Raw genomic sequence first — 24,257 nt, forward strand, 5'->3', positions numbered from 1 at the left:
GGATCAGGACCGGCCGCTCAACTTATCAAACCGGCGCTCGACGCGGTGTCAAATTAGATTTCATCGATTCGGCAAGAGGAGAAAGAAGAGAAAAAAAAGAAAGAAAGAAGGGAAGGAAAGAGTGAATGAATATCAAAAGACGATCGACAGGCCGGGGACGGCTGATTGAATCGTTGGATGAATGACGGGCGTGGGCACGTGAAAGTGAGCCCCGGACGCTTCGTGGGATGTTGCCCTCTTCTCCGAGGTGTGGTCTGTCTCGCGTGGGATATGCAACCGACCGGATGGTAATGACCTGGTTGACAATCGCGAGGCTAACCGTCAAATTACATGAATCATTCATTTATCGATCAAGTCGATCGAGTTCCCTCCTTCGAGCTGTTTCATCCCCTTCGACGTTTCCCTGATCCTCGTCCGAGGACCGATTGATGGGGTTTATCAATCATGGATTTTTATTTGAACGGGGTATTTACGGGTTACGGGATTCGATTATTTTCTTTTTAGATCGACGGTGTCTTGCGACATGTTTCTTCTTTTAGTGGTGCTTCTTTTCAACGATCGACTAATTTTTAATTATTCCACGTTTAGGGTAACTATCGTACAATTTTATAACTTTCGCGGATTCTTTACTTCGACACGAGATTTTCTATTTCAGTATATTTCCTGAAAAGCTATTGAAGTATCCCTGGCCACCATGTTCATGGAACATTGAGCAAATTTGCGAATGATGTAGTTGGTCGATGTATTTGATTGTGTGACTTGATTTTGTATTTTATATCGAGGATAGTTTGTGAAATATCCCGAAGCTCAAGGCGATTCTGTTACATTGTTCGCAATGGTTGATCAATTCTGTTGCTCTACGCTTATTCATTGGCACAATTCATTGGTCGTCGAATCTCTAGAATGCTACTTTTATGGACTTTTTATTTAAAGAAATATATAATATATCCATGATCGATACGTGCTAGGAAAAGAGAAGCTTTATTATAAGAGGACGAAGAGACGGCAGATTGAATTGAAAGGGGCGAGCTGGCAGACGCGAAACACGGTTTATTAAATATCGAGAGTTGTTCTTAATGTATCTATTGATCTTTCTATCTGCCAGTAATCGATCTGTTAAATATTCGATCGAAATAATAAACACATTTGTAGGAAAGAAGATCTTGAAAAATCGCATCGAACGAATCCGACAAAGAGGAAAATATCCGAAAATCCTTTAGATTTTACATCGGTGGAAGATCGATTCTAAGCAGCTGGTGGGATGATCGATTATATAATCGGCGATAGTCCAGGAACTTTAAATAGCGTAGTACGGATCGCGTGGGATGCGTCCTACTAAGTTGCTTTCGCGTACCAGCCGCTATACTTTTCTCCGGCAAACGTGAACCGTATACGTATCACCGTTGTAATTTATGCGCGTTGGTCTGGTTTTGCAAGCGGCGCCTAGCGGAGCCGACAAAATAGAGAAAATAAAGGTGATTCGTTTCGCTGAGGTCTGCACGATTAGTAACGTTGGGACCAAGAGTTTCGCGAACACGATGATTCAGTATGCAGCGGAGAAGAAATGAAAAAAAAAAAACAGACATTATATGATAATGTTGATTATTCGGCTCAACTATAGGGTATGGGGTTGTGCAGATTGTATTATAATATTATATAATACTATATCGCATAATATTGGATTATATCGTATAATCTACCCTATATATACATATATAAGAAGATTAGTCAAAATCTGCAACGTTCACATGTCATGATTTTATGCAATGTCCTTTCTTTTCTTTTGTAACGCATGTAATTGGGTTTAACGCTTATGATTGAACCGAATCATCGACGTTACATAATATTATAACGTTATAGTATTATGTATTCAGCGAGGTTACAAGTGAGATAATAATTCTTAAAAGTTATCCTCGAAAGGTTAACAAATCATCGGCGCCGAGTCTTTCCAATAAGAATTTTTATATTCATCGGTAAAACTTTCAAACGTTTCGCTCAACGAATAATCGTATGGTATAACAGAGCGTTCGATAAATGTCCCACTGTTTTCACGAACTTTCTAAAAGTCTGGAACGGTGAAGAAATTCATCTTGAAGTTAAATAACCTAATTTGTTTACAGAGAGTTATTTCGACATCGCGCGCGTTTCTTTTACAACTTTACACCACGTGTACACACCTTGCAATCGAAACAAGGTTGAATTCTACGATACTGGACCAAACTAGCTGGACGTTTTAATAACGAGTCGAATTCCAGGCTCCGATTGAGGCCGAAATGTCAACGTCGCGTTAAAGCTATAATAGTTAGGTAAGGTAGCCGCCCGCGAGTTGCAGATCGTATCGGTTCACCAGGATTTATAATAGTCAAGGTGCAACTTGTACTTTCTATTCTTTCGACGATGAATTTTACGCCTGAAGCAACAACAGCCGACTCTGACCATAGCACGAAAATTTATGTCTTTAGAATATACAGCTTTTAAATGTCCGACGTCGCGGTTATCTAGCGATTCAGCATCGTCGACAGATTGTATCCCCTTCAACAAGGGACGTCCATTATGTCAACCGATTGTACTAATCTTTCGCCACGTTAGGTCATTAACGATCAACCAGCGAATGATGCATAAGTTACATAAACGTGATATTACAAAAAAAAACTTAGATAACTTACATTTAATGTAAGTTTTGTTAATGTATAGAAATCGTATTAGAATAGCAGATATTTTACAGAGACACGCGTTAACGAAACTGTGAATGCGCGTTTCTTGAGAATTTGAAAATTTCGAAAATCTACAGGATGCATATAATATATGCATATAATATAAAACGTAGAAAATATTCAAAGTAGAGAACTTATTACATTTAGCGATTAAATAGAAATGAAACCTCTACACAGATTCCATTTCCTTAATTATATTCATAGAAATATACAGTGGCATAAACATCTGCAGTCTACCGCACATTACAAATAGGAAGAGAGGATGACAACTTTCTTCATTTTCAGAAAATTAAACAAATATTCTGATTATTCACGATGCCAAATATAATGGACAATTTTTATTTTAGATCATTTTAATATATAATATTTTAATAAAATTAAATCTCTTAAATACAATAATATATTTCAATATAGCGTGGATTACAGTAAATTTCCTCTGCTTTAATATGATAAATTTCAATTTATATTCAATTTTAATTAAAATTTCGTGATCTCTGCGAAATACGTATTTGTATCAAATATCTAATAGTTTTCAAATATACTTTCAGATTGGTTTCAAATTTGACCAACATAATCATGACAGCCGTGTCTCGCTACAGAGCTACTGAAATTTCAAAATACTTTATATAACATACATAAAATATACGTAAAAGTTTTCCAAGTCAAATACTTTCGTAATCCACCTTAATATCTCGTTAGAAATTCGACTATATACGTGGTTGAGCTGATTAAAGATGACTAATGACCCTTTGGGGCAACGCTTGCGAAACATCCGACCCACGCGTGTTTCTCGCGCTAAAACGAAACTTTCCTAGCTGTTTTGGATACACTTGGACAGAGGTTGCTCGGGGCAAAGGTAATAAATTGGATAGATGAAGCGATTGGGGGAAACTAGTGGGTTTCTCGAAGAGAAAATTGCTAGCGTGTCATTGAATTGGTGTTAAGACTGATGTACACTTCCGTTTATAAGTATTAAGATTAGGACACTCCCTGACTCGCAGAAGATGTCATAATCGAGCCAAACTACCAAAGAAATAAGATTTCATAATCGATAAAATGCTCAAGGAAATTGTCAAGAGAAATTAATTTAACAGAATATGAGATGACAATTTGAGAATTTGTAAAGACTGTTTGCAAAGGTTACAAGAGGAACCTGACAAGTCAAGAATTATATTTTGTGTTACGAAGTGCTACCTTCGCATTAGGTTTCACGTATGTATAGGAAAATTATTATTTTAATATAATTATTCTATTCATATTTATACACGAAATTCGTCGTATCAGAGAACAAATGATATCGAAAGAAGGAAAAATACCAATGGTAACGTCTCCAAATCGTCAAACAGCAAAATGACGCAATGAAAGAAACGCCGAAGTTGCTCCACGTTTCTGATAAGCAAATTCGCATCATTTAAAATAACAATTGAAACAAATATGTGTCGATAGAATCTGAACCTTATGAATACCGCAACACTAATAGCATCATCGAACATCTACTTTGTTACTGCAAGAAATTCTTTTCGAAAGAAATAAATCTTTTGCACAGTATGTACTATATAATACCTAATTAATAGCTAACTAATTATACATACTAATTATACAGTACTGACTAAAGTAACTATAGCAAATTCAGCACGTAGATGCTATTTAAATATTCATACATTTATAGAATACACGTAATTATAGTTAAAAGGATGAAGAATAAATAAAAAAAGAAACTGTCCTAAAAAAAATGGAATTAAATCATAATTAAGCATTCGATGTATTTAAGGAATCGTAAATTGCAAATTGTTGATTTTTCGAGCGATAATTGAATTAATCTCCACAAACAGTTGCCGAGGCGGATGACTGATGATCGAAAGCAACCATGCTACTACCATTTCGGCATCGAAAATTAACTAGGAACACGGCGGTCACATTAGCATAATATTTAACGTTCGCGACAGATCCTGCTGGCTTACAAGATCGATCATCCGAGGAACACGACCGCCGCGGTTTCGTGTATCATTCAACTTGGTACCCTATGCGCTTTTCTTTTTCGTTTCACCGAAACCATGCTCGAACAAAGTGATACACCCACGCCGGCTGTCGACCTCTGTCCCCTTTTTTCCCTCTATCTTCCCTTCGTTTCCTATTTTTTTTACCTTTTTTATTTTCAAACAAATGTCCCACCAATGCTCCATAATAAATACTTGGTTCTTTTACAGCGTGACCCACGAGAAAATCTTGTTCCTTTTCGAATGATATGATATATTTTGCTTTTGCTCCTTTTATCCTGTACTCTTTCATTTTTGCTTACTTATTCTTAAGAGCTAACTGATTCAATGATTTATATTTTACAACTAATTGATAATTTGGATACTAATGGATAATTTTGACGTTTCTTAGTTATTCCTTTAGACTTTCGTTAATGCAGAATCAACCTTTCGCGCTCGAAAAGAAATTACTCAGGAAGAGTATGAGAATGTCAAAGACAACGCGAATCGTGATAAAAAATTGCCAAGACTGTAATCTTCTACCGATAATGCGGGTCACTGGTTAAATAGAAAGAACAATCAGTAGTTCAAGAAGTCTTTCTACAGAGTGGAAACGATTATCTTGTCTAATTATTACAACTAAGAGTAGGAATATAAAAAAGATGTAAAAAAAAAAGAAAAAAAATTAGTCTTACTGTGCTCATCAGGACCAAAATGTAGTGGAGCAAACCCTCGCCGTGGTACCTCTTCATCTCCGCGTCTGCCGCCACCATGATCTCGATGAAATATTCACTTGACAAGGCTCTACGTGGTCTCCAAGTCACGGAGGGATCCGATTCCATTTCCGAGTCTTGGCTATACTCTTCGCTCAGATCATTTCGTCTTTGCTCCACCGAGTAGTATCTGTAACATTTTAAACGGCCGCCTTCTTAGCTTTTGACACTGGAGAACTAGGATATTCCGGATATATCAAGCATTCGCACGGTCTCAGTGACTCATCCTGACTTATTGTCAACGTGATTTATCGTTAGGTCGAAAGATCATCTTATTTTCGAAGCTAGAAAATCCTTCTTTTAGAAAAGCATATCATTGAAAGCGATCTTATTAATTTATTCATTTTCTTCTTTCTATTGTTTATTGCACCGAGAAAATGATACTAATAATCACCGTTAGTAACTATTCTAGTAATCACTATCAATCCACGTAATATGCAGAAATATATAGAACATCCAAAATGTAGTACTCGTTACAATACACAATCTGGAATTCATTTTTTTCTAAATTATAAATTATAGAAATTTCGATCTCGTTTCAATCGTTCGAGTTGTAAAAATGAATTGAAAATATCAATATCTCAATCACCACGATTTAAGATACAAAAGGAACGAAATAAAGGTTTGTACAGCGAGACACCAACGGAACGTTCGTGATGTAACATTAAGGTCTTAATTTCCATTTTCATACATGGAATCGCGATATGGACTCAATTTAAAATTCTGACTGGCTGGAAAGTTATTATTCCTCCGACTATTTCGCGCCCCATACTTCGCGAGAAAGCCGAGAAAGTTCGTTGAAAAGAAGGTGCAATTTTTTTCTCATTACTGCAACCGATGAACTATATTGCCTACCAAAAAGTACGCGAGACCATGTGATGTATGATTTCTTCTCATGACGCAAACAGGCAGGGATTAATGCGACGATCAGTCTCTGCCTGCGTTGAAAGTACTCATTTAGTAACTGTTTCTTGATGATAACTTACTGTCGTATCAGATATACTTCATTCAAACGTATCCTTAATTGACTATTTGTTACTACGACCGAGTTGTTACGCCTGACAGGTAATTCTCGATGATATTGAAATACTTGGTGCGTTCTAATTTATTTGTTATTGTCTATAACGATTTATCAACGCGCAGCAGTTGTGCAAAGTGTCTGTATATATCCCCGCGTTCTTCGATCAACTATTCTTTCAGTAACATTTTGCGTTTCCATTTCCGCACAGAAATTTCTTTTAATCGATAGGTCTGCAGATATTTGCATGACCAAGGGAATGAAACTTAAGCGGAGATTTGTTTTATTCATCAATACGTATCCAATTGTGTATTTGTATATTTCTTACGTATATTTCATAATCGTTCTTCGATGGATGGTTAAATATTTTTAGCGGAAGTAGGTTCGATAATAAATTATTTCATTTATATTTCAAATTTTAATATGTACGATTTTCGTCGTTAAAATAAATTGGAAACTGAAATTAAATTTCCTTTATAAGATTGAAAAACCAATCCACGTCCTCGTCATCAATCACGATTACTGATTCTCTACGAATTTGCAATACCCACAACTTTCAAATTACGGATGCAAACATAGTCTTCCCGTAAAATAACACCACTTACGATTCTGAAATTTCGAGCGACAGTCTCTTTATTCGTCTCTGCATTCGTCGTTGACCATCGTTAATAATAATCGCGGAGAATGCACAGCGTCTATAATTTTTCAATTATAACAACAAATCTGATTTCCAACAGTCATCCATCATCACCGATGTTTCGCAAGGCACCCTTCCATCTGTGTCTTCCTGGAGTTACATCAAATTGCGTTTAAGTCCGCCCGGACATCCTCGAGAGAGCTTACGAGCTAACGACCAATCAAAGAAGCAGCTTAAAAAGAAACGGTTGATCACCTCTCGTACCTGGCGTTGTTTCGTAAAAAATTTCGATGCCCCTCGGCTTGTCCCACGAGTTGCTCGTACACACGGTCGTCCCGAGAATCTTCTACGTTCTTTTCCTCGGTTAAAGACCTGCGCTTGCGGCGTCGACCATCAAAGTAAATTTTACCCCTCGACGACTCTTCCAAAATTGGAGTTGCCGCGTTGTCATCTGCCAACAAAAATCAAACATAAATCTGATCAGTATAGAATATAAAAATATCGAACGAGAGATATAAAGGCGAGAATTTACGATATATTGCTTGCTTATATTACGAATAACTAAGCAATGGCCTGGTAGTTTTTGTTTCACGAAAAATACAACCGTTGATTTATGCTGCGAGGTGTATTCAAGAGACGTTGGTTTTTCTTTGCCCGATCTTTACGATGATTTACGAAATAAAGGGATTAATTTATATGACGAGGTATATATCGAAAGAGGAGCAAGATAATCTGCTCTTGGAATAGATAATTTTTGGTAATTTGTAAAATCGTGATGTTCGTTACGCCAGATCTTGCCACACTGCAAGTAAAGAATATTTATATTTCGTGGAAACATTTAGATTTTGTATGATTTATAGGAACGTTTTATATATCGTACAACGTAGAAAGGTAGAAATATTCGAATTAAGAGAATATACTAAATGTAAATCGCGACTTTCGTTACGATCTTCAAGATCTCAAATTCTGAAACGTAAAGTGGAAATTAACGTTTCGATTATTGGATAATTTCTCGATTAAATCTATGGTGGGAATTTCGGAATCGGGCGTCTGCAATGAAGTCATCTAGATAAACAGACGTTCTACTCCATCTCTTTGAAAAGTGACTTCCGTCTTCTCGCGGACGTAAACTATTAATCATTCGCGAGATGAAGAAATGCACGTTCAAAGTGATCGAGTAAATCTACGTCGTTAGAACATCTTTCCCTTCCAAATTGAGGCACTTATACATATAGGGAAATGCGTTTATAATGGATTTAATATAGAAATGTTAGCTTCATATTTTTATCGAAATTATAATTTCATAGTTTTATCGAAACTTCGATCGAACATTGATTCGTTTTTGCTATTTTTACGTTAGACGATATTCCCGAAGGAATTATAAATTATGTGGTTACGTGAGGTTTCTCTAAAAATTCTTGAAGCTAATAAAAATTGTTTAAATAATTCTAATATCGTATAATCGGAAATAGAAGAGTATCAAAGATAACATCGTAATCTTACCATCTTGGAAATTATTCGAAGGCATCCTCCGCGTTAAAATTCCAACTGTAAGACACGTCTAAGTTGGACATTTCAAAAATTTCGGGAATATTAACTTACGTAATCGCCGAAAGCTTCGAAAGTAATAAAACACTCAGTAACCCCGAAGTTCATAAAAATGCTGAAAATAATCTCTAAAACACAATCGTAAATCAATCTTTGAACGTTATTGGAAACACACTAGCCTATGTTTAATCTAATTACGCACGTGACTTCACCGCTCGATTTATTACGATAGTATTTCTTTCGAACTGAAATTTTTAATGCCGCGATTAATCGTCGACGACGAGGAAAACGGAGGAAAGTAAAGCACAAAAATGTCGTTGTTTCGCGGCACATAAGGAGCCAGTTGAATTAATCGAAGACAAAAGGGGAACTGTTCGCCGCGCAGCTGTGAGTATATCGAAGAATCTTCGCAATGATTATACGCGTCTAATTGAATGTGCAGTTGACACTTTGAGAGAAATCGATATTTTCATACCGCTTTGCACGTTCCTCGATTCATCCTGACGTCCTTTCTGCCTCTAGATACTTAGCTCTTAAATCACTATATTTTGTACGTAAGTCTAATCTCGCGGCGTCTCGATTTTCCTCTCGTTTTCTTATCGTTTAAATATTCGTATCGTTACGTACTCTAACACGAATTTTCAGATGTCGATGCTAACAGATGTTAACAAAGATTATTTAAATTAATTTAATCTCTTAACATATTTGGTAAGTACGTGATCCACAAAATGAAAAAAATTAATCCATTCACATTAAAAGGTATATGTATCGATTTTGGTAGATTTGAAAGAATTATTCTTTGTGAAATGGCTAAAATTTAATATGAAAAGAGTTTTCTACGAAGCAAATCTCTACGTTAATTTCTATTGTTTTAAATGTTATGCATATAATGGGCATAGTAATTAGTCATTCACAAAGGGGAAAGAATTTTATATCAGTCGTTACATGCGCGCCGATGAATCACGGCCGAACGGTTGCTTAACGATTTCGTTAAATCGATTAAGCCTGGATCGATTAAGCATTCATCTGATCGTGTGTATGCACGCCTCATGGTTCCGCGTATAGAGATTGCTGTATTGATAAACAGCAATGTCTGCAGCTCGTAACCATGAAATGGAAACCATGAAATGCAAACCATTCCAACAGATTTCTACCGTATCACACGCTGTTTGACGCCTGAAGGATCATTCCAAGTTTACGTGATTCACACTTTATTCAAGTCTTACTAAGTTTAGTTTCTAACTCAGTTAGTTTCGGAAAAAGACAAATTATATTACATACTCGTACGTTGATTTTTTCATCAAGCTTATGTCTGTAATAAATGTTTTCTGACTTCTATACATATTTCTTACAAATTTGTTCTAAATTTTAGCAACGTCTTTGGCATAACTATAGTTATGTTTCATGGCCTTATCACACCACTAATGAAATTTCAAAATGTTTCGTATAACACACACAATGAATTAATAAAAGTTTACTATTGTATTCAAATACTTTCATTAGCTACTGCATATCGATATGCAGTCATCATTGTTGCGTGTGCGTCGTGATTCATTGTTTTTTCTACGATTATTGACATTCTCCAAAGTACTTGCATGGTACAGATACTTTCGTTTCAATCTCTGAAACTAAAGCCTAAGTTATATGCATAATGTAACATGTGTTCGCGAGGAAAGGTTGTTCCTGAACAATTACTTGAACTGTAAAAAGGTGATCGATTTATTTATTCATACTGATCTCTAGGAAAATGGCTAAACGTAAATTTAATGTCTGTAATAATTTTCTGAAAATATTGCAGTGTATGAAATTTGTGAAGAGCATAGGATGATGATATGTTTCTCACGAACGATCAAATTTAATTCATGAGTAGTTAATAATCCAAAAATTGTTCGCTAGTACAAAGTAAGATTAATAAATCGGCTCTGTCGTTACAAAATTCTTTAACAAATCTTTGCATGATAAAATTTTCTAAAAATTCTACAATCTAATATATCATTGGACACTTTAACGCTAAGCTTACCAAGCCCAAGCCAAACGACTTTCGAAATTAAATTTAAAATTGCACATTCGTTCCTCTAACTTTGTGCAAATTCTTATATCATCTGATTAGTCAGTTTCTCAATTTTTGTTGACCATTTGACCAGGCCTGGTTTGAGAACATCTCTACCATGGCAAAAACATCAAGAAGACTACAGTAGAAACTGCAAGTTAAAAGATTCTCCATCATCGCATGAACAATGAATAATAAATTTTCTAAATTCCAAAAACGAATCTCCTGTATTATAAAGAACAAATAACGATAGTAGCGTACACGAAGCAAAAGACGTCGTTCACGTATGCACGATATAATACACCAGTCGACAACCGTGAAATCGAAATTCCCATAAGATACAAACCTACGACGCATTCAAACGTATAATAATAACAATAACCAGCCGGTCATTACGCTAAATGGCGAACAGATCGCCTGTTCAACAGAAGCAGCCCCTTAACGAACCAACAAGTCGACGATATAATTCGCTAACGACATAATAACGCGTCCCATGGACGAGCAACCGAAAGAATCGCGATAGAGGAAGAAAGAGAGCCTGCGGGCATCGCGGAGCCGCGTCTCGACGCCAGGCATCGCGTCTTCAATCGTCGCAAAAAAACCACCGTACAGTCCTTTACGTTGCGGTAGGTCCACGATGGAATGCGCTTTCATTCCAATCGTAATGACAGCTTTATTGCTCGATGTAATTGCCATTATTATGCCTGGACGAGATTGCTCGCACACATTGTTCCGCCTGACTATCACCGTTCGACGAACGGAAATATCTTTGTAATTCGTGAGAGTTTTTGTTTGGTGAAATGATACTGACACGAGCAATTAGATTGATGATCATTGCGCGTGTACCTTTCCGTAGCCACGAGAATGGGATTTCATTTTCTAAATGTGGCTGATTACGAGCAGACTGCGGATATTTATGCAAATTCGTGCTTTTACGAAGAGACGGCGGCGGATAAAGGAAAGATTAAATGACTTTAATCTTCGTTTTAATCAATACGCCATACATTCTGGTAACTTTTACATTAAAAATTCTTCAGGATGTTGATAACAGTTATCTGCTTTGTGATATACAGGGTGTTTCGTAACACGTGCGATTCACGTTTCACAAGAGGACAGGAGACACAGACACGATGATAAAGGTTCGTATCAACACGTGTCTCCCCTATTTGACCATGTGCAAAGTTATAGTCACTTTTGTGTTGCGATAATTCGCGACAGTTTTATCTTCGGAGAAGGTGCTCGAAATGGCCACCCTCGTCGGCTTGCACGCAAGCTTGCAGTCGTCGTGCCAAAGAATTTCGCAATCTTTCAGGAATTCCAGGTGTATGTCGAATAATGCAGACCAATGATAGCCATTTCGAGCATTTTCTACGAAGCTAAGCAATTGCGTATTATTGAAACACGAAAGTTGCTATAACTTTGAGACGTGGTTAAACAGAACATGCATTTACACGAGCCTTTTTCATTGCGTTATGTCTCCTGTCCACTTCAGAAGCGAGTTCCACATGTTACGACACACCCTGTATATTACATTTATTCGTTACCCTTATTAAATATAAATCTACTTTGTAAAATTATTATAAAATGAAACTTAAGCAGAGAACCATTTTGCGTGCTAAGTATTACGTATACCGAGTAGGTGGACATTGTATATTTTGCAAACGTAAGATAATTGGTAGTCTGATTATACTAAAATATTTATACAATATATTTGCGTCATAGATTAAAATCGTAATTGTTGTGCCTACGAACGTGCCAGTATGCGATTCAATAGAATACGAAACTTTCTAACTTCGCATCGTAAACGTCTCTTCAATCTTGCACGATAGGAGCTTCGATAATTTGATGCAACGTAAATCGTTGCATTTTAGACCCATCCCAACAAGATGCATTTCGAGTACGTTTCAAGCTGGCAGCTTGTTTCTAGCTCTCATTTCGACGTCGGGAGTCATGTTTCTGCGGTCTGTTAGCGTGTTCCGGCACATCGGGCCTTTTAACAGCCATTAGGGCGCGGCTTTTGTCATTCTAATTTCAAACGTGCATTCCTTCGCCGATGCCAACTGCTTTTTCGTTGGCTTCGGTTGCTACACTTATAACACAGGGTGTGCCCTGACATTGAATGACAAACGAGAATAATGCAAGAAAGTCGATCGTGAAAATATTTCTGTTCGCAGAGAAAGCGTCGACTGTGGGAAGTTGATCGATTTAATTTCTCTGACAGACGAACTTCTGTGCAAGCCTTTCCAAGATCTATGTATATAAATCTGTAGAAAAGATGTATCGTAACACGTGGGAGCCACTTCAAGACCGGATAAGAGACACAGAAACAACGAAAAAGATTCGTACGAACGTGTCACTTATCTGACACCCTTGTTTCAAAGCTACAGTCATTTTTCTGGTTCTATATAGATATATCGAATATAAATATATATAAATGCTGGAGATGTCTATCCTCGATGTGTATTATTCGACACACACCTGGAAATTTCGAGAGAATGCGAAATTCTTGGATACGACCACTGTGAGACACGTAGACCGTGGCCATTTCGAGCACTTTGTACGAAAGTAATCATTTGCAGATTATTGAAATACAAAAATGGCTACAGCTCTGAAACACTGTTCTTTCTATGAACGTTTTTCCTTATTTTCGTATCTCCTGAAATGGGTCCCACACATTATGATAGTTATGTACATAAAATCTGTTCATCACTCAAACCTGCTAACGATCTTTCTAGCAGATATATCCGAGTCTCTAAAAACCCTCAAACTTTTGTATAGCTTGCAGTGTTTCATAAAAGTTCTCCACATGCTCTCAAAAAATTCGAAATATTCCTGAAAGTCTTTGGAGGCTTCTAGATCTCGTTGAAAGATTTCCTCTATGACCTGCCAGAAACTCTGAATTCTTCCTAGATAGGAGATATCCCAAATAAATGAAATCCACGAAACGATCTTTAGACCCTGTGAAATGTATATCTATGCATCTCTAAGAATCGTTACGATACAATTTTCAACCTTTCTGAAAGAAAGCCTCTAATTTCTACGAACCTCCTAACGGTTGAACTTCTCGGAACCCTTCGAACTTCTCTTCAGAGAACATCGCGTTCTTTCTACCGAAAATGTCTTCGCCTCTTATCTCTGCTTTTACCGAAAATCCAGAGCAAAGGGAAACAAAAATACCCATCCCGAGAGAATTCCGCCAAGGTGTTCAAAACACCATGTACAAGCGGTATCTGTCTGTAGAGACAGCGAACGCCCACGCTTCGAGCGGCATTTGGCCGCGGCGCAAGAGAACGGAAGGCGCCTCTCTCGCGAGATAATAGAAGCGGCGGGTGCGTGCAGCCTATTTGTCGTTGGTTTCGTGTCCGTGGCCGCGCTCGCTATGTTTTTCCCAAGCTGGATCTCGATCGAGCCCCGGGACCAGGCCTGTCGTGCACAGCCTTTATCCGCGTTATTGTCACGCGCCGTGCCTCTCTAACGTTAGTCAGCCGGCCAACATTCGCGGAAACCGGAGAATAAATCGCGGGCCACGACGTAATCGCGATCGTCCAATGGTATTCCAGTTCGAGGAACCGACGGGAGGATTTAATTGACGTTGGAATTCCTTCGTTCGACTCTGTTCTCGCTTTAGGTGGAAAACGGTTGACGACCAGCCTTTTTCCGGCTCCAACACGCAGAGTGACTTGTCTAGCGGTAGTTGCTTATTAGATAAATCTGGATTGTCCAACGCGGAGTAGCGGGTTTGTCGGTTGAATCGATTAGCGAGATACGGATCGTTCTTGAAGGAATTTTCTCGGTTAGCCTGTTAAGTGGCCTGTGGTTTGGTCGATCGTGCGAGAGATTGAGCGGAGAATAGAGGCGTGACTGGGGGTGTTTATCAGATTTACAAGTTCCACTGGATAGGTTTCTTCGTTTGGTAATGACGCGGTATTCTGTGCTGTATGTGGGTGGATTCTGTTATGGAAGCATTGGGATAGAGTAAATCAGGGAGCCGAAGGAGAGAATAGCCGGAAGGTTTTGGTGTACGAGCGATTTACATTTTTTAAATTTCTACCTGCTCGTGCATCGATGTATATTCAAACATATTTTACGTCTAATATTCTCCTGCCGAGCTTCTCCAATATTTACGTTTTCCTATTTTCTGAAATAACTAAACTTTGAATTGATCTTCCAATTACATCGTAAAAAGCAATATTTAATTACAAAACGTTACTTTAAAAGAATAAATTTATTCTAGCGCTCTAACAGTTTTAACTAAGAACTTTACATATACATATTTATACATACAAACACAGATATGTACATAATTCAAATTACAAATTGCCAAAGTTCTAAGGAATTTCTCTCTCTGACATCTCCATCTTGCTAACTTCCAAAGTAAGTAAACTTTACGACTAGTCTCTTGAAAGTCCTAGAAATTAATGTCTAAACCGCCTGACACATCTTCATAAGTGGAGGTTCGCGACTGATAGGTGCATTGTAACAATAAGCGTCTCGAAACGACGGAAGAATGGTCGAACGAAGGAGGAAGAAAAAGCAGAATGAGTTATGACTATGGAAAAAAGTTTCGACGCGGAACTCTTACTTTTCTTGCGCCTCTTCAAACGACTACCCTTTCCCGTAGAACGTGTTAACACGTGTAAAGGAACGGATGATTAATTAAACGGAGGGCGAAGACATAGCATGGCACGTCAGAGTGAATGATCGTGAGAGTGGTATCTGGTGGTTTCTTGCCCAAAGGACGAGAAAAAGGGCCAACCCTTTCGTCATGGATCGTACATCATCCGTCGAAAAATCCCTAGACCGTTGTTCGTACCGCGATTTCATCGTCAGAGGCACTTGCCGTGTGCCGGACAAATAATGGCCTTAAGACGGTCCCGATGAATGCCGGGGCTTATAGACTCGTTCTAACGAAATTGATTCATTCGCCGACCGACCTTTTTATCGAGATTTTACGGAATTCCTGCCGCGTATCTAGCAATATCGTCGAGTTTGGAGCACGCGGTTTAAATTTGCAAAGATTTTAAGGTGTTTTATATTTTAAAGTCCGAACCATCGAAATTTTTGCATTCTAAAATTTTATCGATCGCAACTTAGTAAGAACTTCAGAGATGAATTTCCGTACGAATTGGATATTTTGTATATACAAGGCGATTTACGTTTGACAAGGATGGTCAACGATTTTTACCGATGCCACGAAAAATGATTTCTACCATTGTAACGCAATAAAATTTAAACGTAAATCAAATATATGTATATAGTGTAAACGTTGCAAATTAATTCTTAAATCTTGTGAATTATTAGTTAAAGAGAAATAATCTGATAAATGAGAATAGACCAATTAATCGTCGGAATGAAATGTTACATAGCTGAGTATTATTTCAATTATATTTTTAATTACAGCATCCATTAATTAAACTGAAGTGAAATTTTTCCCATTTAGAACAGTGATTTCCTTTTTCTCGTCACGCGTGCAACACTGAGAAGCGATTGAAAGATGGTGGAATTCCACGGTGAGGATGAGTTCGGTGGTAAGCGGCCGGTTTCATACGGGCGCGGTGATTTATTCGTAGATTTGAACCAATCGCCATAGGGGTTCTGCCGTGTATAAACCTGCCTCCACGTGAAATTTATTAAGCATGCACGGTCGTCCGGTTTCTTCCGTTCGACGCCACAATGCAGAACGTATTCGAAACGACTTCTGTCACGACCGATTCCAACGAGCCGCGTGAAATTATTCAACCTATCGCGCCCAGCTATTTCTACGATAAGTTCGCGTTCCAGTCCTTCGATACGGTGTAAAATTAACGAGAATGAGAAATTTCACCTCCGGAATTTTTGCTATTTCTGGAACTTTCCGAATTTTCAACATTTCTGGAGCTTTCACAATATCGGAAATCTTGCAAATTCAGAAAATGTTTAAATCATCTAGAATTTATTAATTATTAATTTGTTAATTATTTAGTATAATTTTTCATTTCATCGAATCCTCATTTAATAGAAAATTCAATTAACAATTAATGCTAAATAACTGGTTCCGTAAATACAAAAAATGTCTTAAAAATACGTCTGGAAAAATAAGTTGCATCGCACTAATAATTTCTTATAATTTATTATGAAAAAAGTGATCTTAAAGTATATATATATAAATTGAGAAAATTTAATAATTAAATTAAATCAACTAACTGGACAATTTTCGTGTCGATAATTTCATCGATATCAATACGTTTGGCGCAAAGATTAATACTAACGAGAGAAGGCGAACTTTCTAATTAATCTCCGCCTTGTACGCCATATACGTTCCTACATTATACTTACCAATTTTTCTCGAAATTAAGCATCAACCATGAACGTTCGATTTTAAGGACGATCAAATTGGCCACGTCCGCGTCGTTGTTCCACGCGAAGCAACAAAACAGCCCGGTTCTCTGCTCGTCGTTTATATTTTCCCGCGTATGTTTCATCGCAAATCTGCCCGCAAAACGCGAAGAGCAGCAGAAAAGTAAATTACGGATGATACGAACTTTCACCCGAAATTACAGCGCGCAACGTAACTTTCCAGTAATTATCGGGCGTTCAGCGAGTAACATAAGTGTCCGTGTATAATTTGTATAATCGAAAGTTGCGCGATTTTCGTCTCGATGGATCGTGGATAAAATAAAAAGTTAAAAAAAGAAAAAAAAAAGAGGAAAAATATGGGAGAAGGAGAAAAATTACGAAAAAAAGGGGAGAAAAGATGGTAGAAAACGGCGAGACTCGTAACCTTTCGCGAATTATTAAGTCATTGGTAGCGAGATCGTGATGGTAGGATGGATCGTAGCGAGAGAAAACATCGATCGATCGTTCATGGATCGTCAATTAATAACACGGAAGCGGCTCTCTAATAACATCCTTCGTTCAAATATTTTCCCGCCATAATTACGTCGTGAATGCATCAACGAATCGCTGAATCGGTCTATTAGCGTCGGTGTGGATGTTCCTAATGCGGGCTGGAAACCGGTAATTATCGCGATAACTCAAGTTTCTAACATCCTTCCAGCGAGGTGTGGTGAGTCAGTTCGTTGGAATGCTTTGGATGTTGCAACTATTATTTCGTTTGCGGATATATCGAATGGTTTTAAAAGCAACTGAATTTGCAAGTTACGTTAAATTTAGTTTAAACTAAACGAAACGATTATACCGTTGTTCTATGCGCATTGACAATTTGTCAGAATGTCAGAATATTGGTGTAAAGATTTTATTTCATTATTCGTTTAATTTTATGTTATCATGCATCAAATGTTTCAGGAATAATTAACTAGTATTGGAAACATTGTATCGTACCTTTTACTTGAATTTTACTTGAATTAAATGCAATTTACGTTTGAAAGTAAATCTATAAATCGAATGAAATTTGAATAAAAATAATAATTTTGGATTTGTTCTAGTGCGATTGCAATTAAAATTCTAATCGAGCAGATTCCCTATTGATCTACGTTTAAATCGAAAGTATGCAAGAATATAATTAGAAAATTCTTTTAGTCCAAGTTCAATTTGTAGAAACGTTTTGAAAGGAACAGAGAGAAAGAGGAAGTAGAGAAAGTCTACGTTAAAAGAAGATGCGAAAAGGAAGGAAAAAATAAAGCATAAAGTAAATCGCTTACATCACGAACACTTTCACGTCTCAATATTACGTAACAATCGATGCAATGCGATTTCCAGATGATGGTATCCAATCAAGGATCAAAAGATCAAGAGATCAAGATGATCATGCGAATGAAACGTGTCGAGGTGACGTTAACGCCTTCGATCTTACAGACGTGATAATTTTTGAAGCTCGCATCTTTCAAATCCTCAAGTTCCGGAATCATTAAAATTGTCAAACATTTGAACGCTTAAGTTTCAAATTTCCAAACTTGAAATTTTTGCATTTCCAAAGTTGATAATTTCATAGCTTCTGAATTTTACAGCTTCCGAACTTTTAAACCTTTAAGTACCTAAATGTCCGAAGCTTGAAACTCGAAATTTTCGAATCTCTCAGGCTTGCACAATTCTTCAACTTTCGAATTTTGAAGCTTCTGAACGTTCAAACCTTCAAATGCCTAAATGCCCGAAGCTTCAAACTTTAAATCTTTGGATCCCAGAAATCTACAATTCTCCAACTTTCAAAATTTCAAGCTACCGAATTTTCACACCTTTAAACACTCAGATTTCCAAAGTTTTCTTAAAATTCCTCCACTCTTCGAGCTTACGATTCTCTAACTTAACGAACTGAAAGCTTCCGAATGTTCTACCTTTCGAACGTTCCAATTTTCAAACTCTTCTCTCTTCTCAAACTCTCCAATTCCCAAACTGTCAGTGCCAATTCCCAAAATCCCAGTCGAACGTTCCGAAGTTCAAATCGTCGGAGCTAAAACTTTCTCAAAGAGATCGAAATTGTGATTTGTAGCGGACAAAGTCGACGCATCGTCGATTTCCGTGTATTTCGAACATAATAAAGCCGATAAGCTGCGCGAGAAGGTCCGAACGGTAATCATGGAAGGTTGTACTGTAATGTCTGTCATTTCGTTGCTAACCCGTAATAACACGACTTCTACCTTCGCGATTGTCGGATCGTGTCGCGATCCACGAGATCAAGATCGAGAACGGCGAGAGGGGAGAGAAAGAATGGGCCCTGTGCTTCGAGCGGAAGAGGGGAGCCGAAGGGCGCGGCGTGTACGTTCGATCTTGATCATCGTGTCCGTTATTCCGGGACGATCGCGCCGAGTCAATGACTTTTGCATATCTCTCGATCGATCTCTTCGCTTCGTCGTTCGGTAGAGAGTTGTTGCTTCTTCTTCATCGATATCCACGTGGTCGGCGCCCAGCTGTCTACTGAGAAACGTTTCACCGAATTTGGCAAGCCTGTTTGCGATCAATTTTTTCTACACTGAGAAATTCATTTTAATTGATTAAATTTTTGCTCGTGCAATTTTATTTCATTTTATTTCATTTTAATTTCCTACTATTCAATGGATAATTGGATCGAAGTTGAAGGTTTTCGAGGGATGAATATGCTTACAGTCGTCTATAGTCGAATTTAATTCTATTCAATTTTATAGATAGTGCGTTCTAAGAGTATTTAATCTTCAATTACAATCGCGTTTCTCTTTCTATTTGATTCTAATTTGTTGCTGTCAAACGAAAAATCGGATCAAGATTACTTCTATCGTGAAATAGAAGAATCAATAAACTACACATATAGCTATTACTGTTCGTATGTGTTCGAACTTTACTTCGTAACGACAGTAAGAAATAATGTTTATAAATCAACGAACCAAGCGATATTTTCGAAAGACATCAAATAAAAATAAAAATACCGTTCCAACTGAAAATCATTCCACTTTTCATCGGATGCATAACCGATCGTTCGTTGTCGCGTATCATCCAACGTAGGTTCGGTCATTGGCTTGGTCGTCGCCAATATAGTGTACCTATACGAGGTTAGAAGCTAGCCTAAGCGCGATTATTAGTAATTACCGAGATAGCCTGAGGTCATCGCGCCATCGTACACTGCCGCGCACTCTTTCCGCCCGACAGTTTTTCTTCGCTCGTCGTTAACCCTTCGTTTGAAAAGGATTCGATCAGAGATCATTCGGTTTCGAAAGGCCACCCTCGAAGGGCACACGCCCTCTTTGCGCAAAGAAATCTTCGCATCTCACCACGCCTTCCATTTAACCGGGCGCTTCTTGCCCAAGGTGCTTTTTGCAACTCTGATTCCATTCCATCCGCCTTCTTTTCTTCTTTCGTTTCACATCCACTTCGTTTTATTGCAGGCTCCGTACTGTTCCATTGCATGTCGATTCGGTATTGTCAGATAATTCGGTCGGTCGGTTTCTTTCGTTTTGTTCTGGCTTGTTGAGAAGGCGGTACGAAAAGGGTTGACCGAGAATTCAGCGCGTACTTTTTGATCGAAGCTCTTGCAGTATGTTTAGTATTTTTCCAGTATTTTATTTTTCTTCAATCTTGTTGATAATCTTTCAACGTATTAACGACTTGCTTGTTCGTTTACATATAGACTATAATATGTTGAATCGAGTGGATGAAAGGGGTGGCCGAGGTTTGAGAAGAATTCAATCAACGATTTAGAAAGATATTTGAGTTCTTGGATTTTGTTAACAGTTTGACCGAAATTCTTTGCTGTTCGATTGCGCGTTCTTCTGGTTTCTTCGAATAATTCCATTCACTTCCTTGCGATCTTTTACTTGTTCGCTCAGTGAGCGAAGTGACAGATAAACAATTGGTGTAAATTTGCCACATATTTTCTGACTGAAGTTTCAGAATCCATTTCGCTATATGTCTATCTAATTTAGTTGTAGATTATTCTAAGTGATTTTTATTCATTAAATCAAAGGTATTAATCAAGACTTGAAGTGAAGCTGGCGCATATGTAATTGATATAACGTGTAATTCAAGTTTCTGTATACGTTCAGTATTTAACTATTCCTCTGACAATTTTTTAATACAATTATTAAACATTACTAAACTTTTGTAAATTTCCTTATAACATGTTTTTCGAGTGTTTTACAGTAGACTAAAAGAAAAGAATTATTCGCGAAAGAGAAGAATTTTTTCCATCGCCGCAACTGTTCGATAGAAGCAAACAATATCATTCGAAAAATTGCTTCAATTACATGCACGAACCCTAATCACGACGGTGATTTTTGTTCCTTCGAATGCGAAACAAGCTTCTCTGTCATCGTTCACATGCGTCACGCAGTTTTACCTGTTTCACCCGCCTTTTTCTTCCCTAAGTTAACCAGGAGATTTCAGTTTATTGCTCGGAGGTGCAGAAGGGCTGGTTTCTCGTTCGAAATTCGCGCGTGATTACAGGTTCATCGGCTTAACAGGTTTACCATGCCTCAGGCCCGATTCCAGCCTGTGCCAAAGGAAGGAACGAGCCATCGACCAGAGTATCGAGCCCACGACCGGCGTGGATCCTCGATCGATCGCGATCTACCGCCCACGTGCCTCTTCTACCCAATGCGTATGCCGCTTCGTATATATCCTTGCTTGTCATGCAACGTTTTGCTTTTGTATTTTTGTAAAGGACTTTTGTTCAAATATCTTGGAAATGTGAGCAATTTTGTTCTCTTTTGAAATTATAATATCGGGTTGCAGTAACGAGTTCATTCGCGCGAGTAATTTTTTGGATTCTTCAAGTAACTTCGAAATATATTTTTAAATTTTGCACACATTTTTCGGGCTTCTAAAGGAATTTTGTTCAAATATTTTGGGGAAATTTGGATCTTTTTTAAGTAATATTTTTAAATTAGTTTGTGCTGGGTAATAGTAGTTAATAATTATCATATTCTATTTGCGAGTAATTTTTCGAAAGAAATAAATTCCCCTGTTAATATCAATATTTGAACTTCGAATTACTTTGACAATGCGAAAACCAGCTAAATCGTTGATCTGAACGTCGCGTATACTATTCTTGGTCTAAACGTTAGAATACTCGAAGGTAAACTTCTATCTATTTAAAGTGATCGATGATTACAACACAACTTCCGGGGTAAGGAAATTCCAACTCGGAAGGTTCCTAATGCTAATATTCGCAAGATTTACTACGCTAATATTATCGATCTTCTACTCTAATAAATTCGTTAGTTTCCCAATATTTCTTTTCTACTTTAACAAACCTAAATCCAGTTTAGGGTCGGTTATACATAAATCGGAGCAAAGAGATATTCTGCTTTGCCTCTCACTTATCTATTTGTTTCCTCCTTATTGATGCTTTAAAAATTTCTAAAAGAACCTTACGCTATTACATTTTCATACTACAAAAATTTAATTAATATATGTAACTCAACTGTCAGATAGAGAAAAGTTATACGAAGAAAACGTAGCAATATCAGAGTTAATGGTAAATCTAATTAATAATAATCAATTAATAGTAACACTGTATCTTACATGTTGAAAAATAAAATTGCACCCAGATGATTTTAAGTGTGTATTTTGCGTGTTATATTTGTTAAATCGATATCTATATAGATATTAGGTTCAAGTGAAGTACATAGGCATAGTTAAAAGATGTATTCACCAACTACATTTCTATTCGAGAAACGTAGGTCGTTTCTATTCGATGGCCTACTATTTATGCATCGCTATACTCAACCGATTGTTGTGATTTATTATGCTACTCCGTTCTTTTATAGATTTTATCCTAATTATACAAGATCGTAATTGACACTCAGCTGGGTAATAAAATATCCCATTACAATCGGAGTACAATCAACCTTACAACGTCACAGGAAGTACGAACGAACGTATGTTACAAGCAACCCAAAACCATAAATCAATTACATCATTCAGCTCTTTGCAAACACACCTACATCGCTATTAAAATCTCATTCACACCGCCATACTCGCAACCCACTTGATTGTCTAGTACTTTCAGCATGCCTATTCTAGTCTTGTTGATTTACTTTATACCTTCTGTTCAGTATAAGTTACACGAATGACCAAACACAAATAAATAATAAATACTAGAAAAATAAGATATTCCATTGGTTAACCAGGAAAATGGACCAAGTATCGTTGTATTACCTATCGATCAATGATTTATCAGTAATTTCGCAAGGTTCTTGCACAAAGCAAAGAAGACGACGATTTCTCGTTGAATCAAATTACTAAAAATGTTCTTAACATGTACTTAAGATCGCAATAATCAAAGCTTAATCAATCGATCACTACCATTCCAACATCTTCAAACTTTACTCCAACTAGACAGCGCGTAGAAACGCACGTGCAGAGGTTCCATATTTCTATATAATCCGTGATTTCTAATTTTATAATTCCATGTTTCTACGATCTTCTAAGATTCTTCCATTCGTCGAATTTTCTAAACATTGTACTCGAGAGCCTGAAATATTATATTGGGTTGGCGACTAAGTGACTGCAGACTTTGTCAATAAAACCTAATGGCAAAATCCGCGATCACTTAGTTGTCAACCCAATATAACTTTCAACATTCTCGCGAAATCTCTACATTTCCTAAGAAACCTTAAAATTTCTTGAAAATCCTTAGTTTCTACTAGAACCAACAATATAAAACTATCATAATCCATGTCATTGTATCACGCCAAATTAAGTTACTGAAAATTCTCAACAAGAATTGATTGTAAATATTCTAATAAAAAAAAAAAAAAAAAAAAAATTTCCAGATCTTCCAATAACCTTGGAACTTGGCGAAACGATCTCCTAAAAACATTGCACTGTAAAACATCGTGACGAGACCTCCCAACAACCAACAACGACGACATAATCGAATTCGTGCAGCTCGCTCGGAAAACAAGAAACGAATGTGCAACAAGGTGCGAATAAGAAGCGATAGAGGGCACGAAGTATTTGAATCGAACGTTAAACGCCTCATAATGCGATAAGGCCGATGCTCACGGGGCAAAAGCAGGGCAACGGCCATCGTGAAAAGTCACGGTCTATCGTGTAGATGGTCGCGACGTGGATCGTGACCTAATCTCGTTTCAAAGCGAAGGGCGTAACCGTGGCGCGGATCCAGCAAAGTC

At 37.4% G+C, this 24,257-nt stretch overlaps 1 protein-coding gene across 2 annotated transcripts in view; it reads right to left on the minus strand.

Moving 5' to 3' along the window:
• The window catches only part of LOC100650487 (A disintegrin and metalloproteinase with thrombospondin motifs 9), a 174,441-nt gene that overhangs the window by 26,802 nt on the left and 123,382 nt on the right, over window positions 1-24,257 (minus strand). For both annotated transcript variants that reach the window (XM_020864389.2, XM_003397537.4), the window contains exons 7-8: window positions 7,383-7,569; window positions 5,386-5,593 (exon numbers count right to left, since the gene is read on the minus strand). In XM_020864389.2, coding sequence (XP_020720048.1) covers window positions 5,386-5,593; window positions 7,383-7,569 — 395 coding nt within the window. The remainder of the gene's footprint in view (window positions 1-5,385; window positions 5,594-7,382; window positions 7,570-24,257) is intronic.

The sequence above is a fragment of the Bombus terrestris genome, chromosome 9, assembly GCF_910591885.1.
Source record: "Bombus terrestris chromosome 9, iyBomTerr1.2, whole genome shotgun sequence".
NCBI lineage: Eukaryota > Metazoa > Arthropoda > Insecta > Hymenoptera > Apidae > Bombus > Bombus terrestris.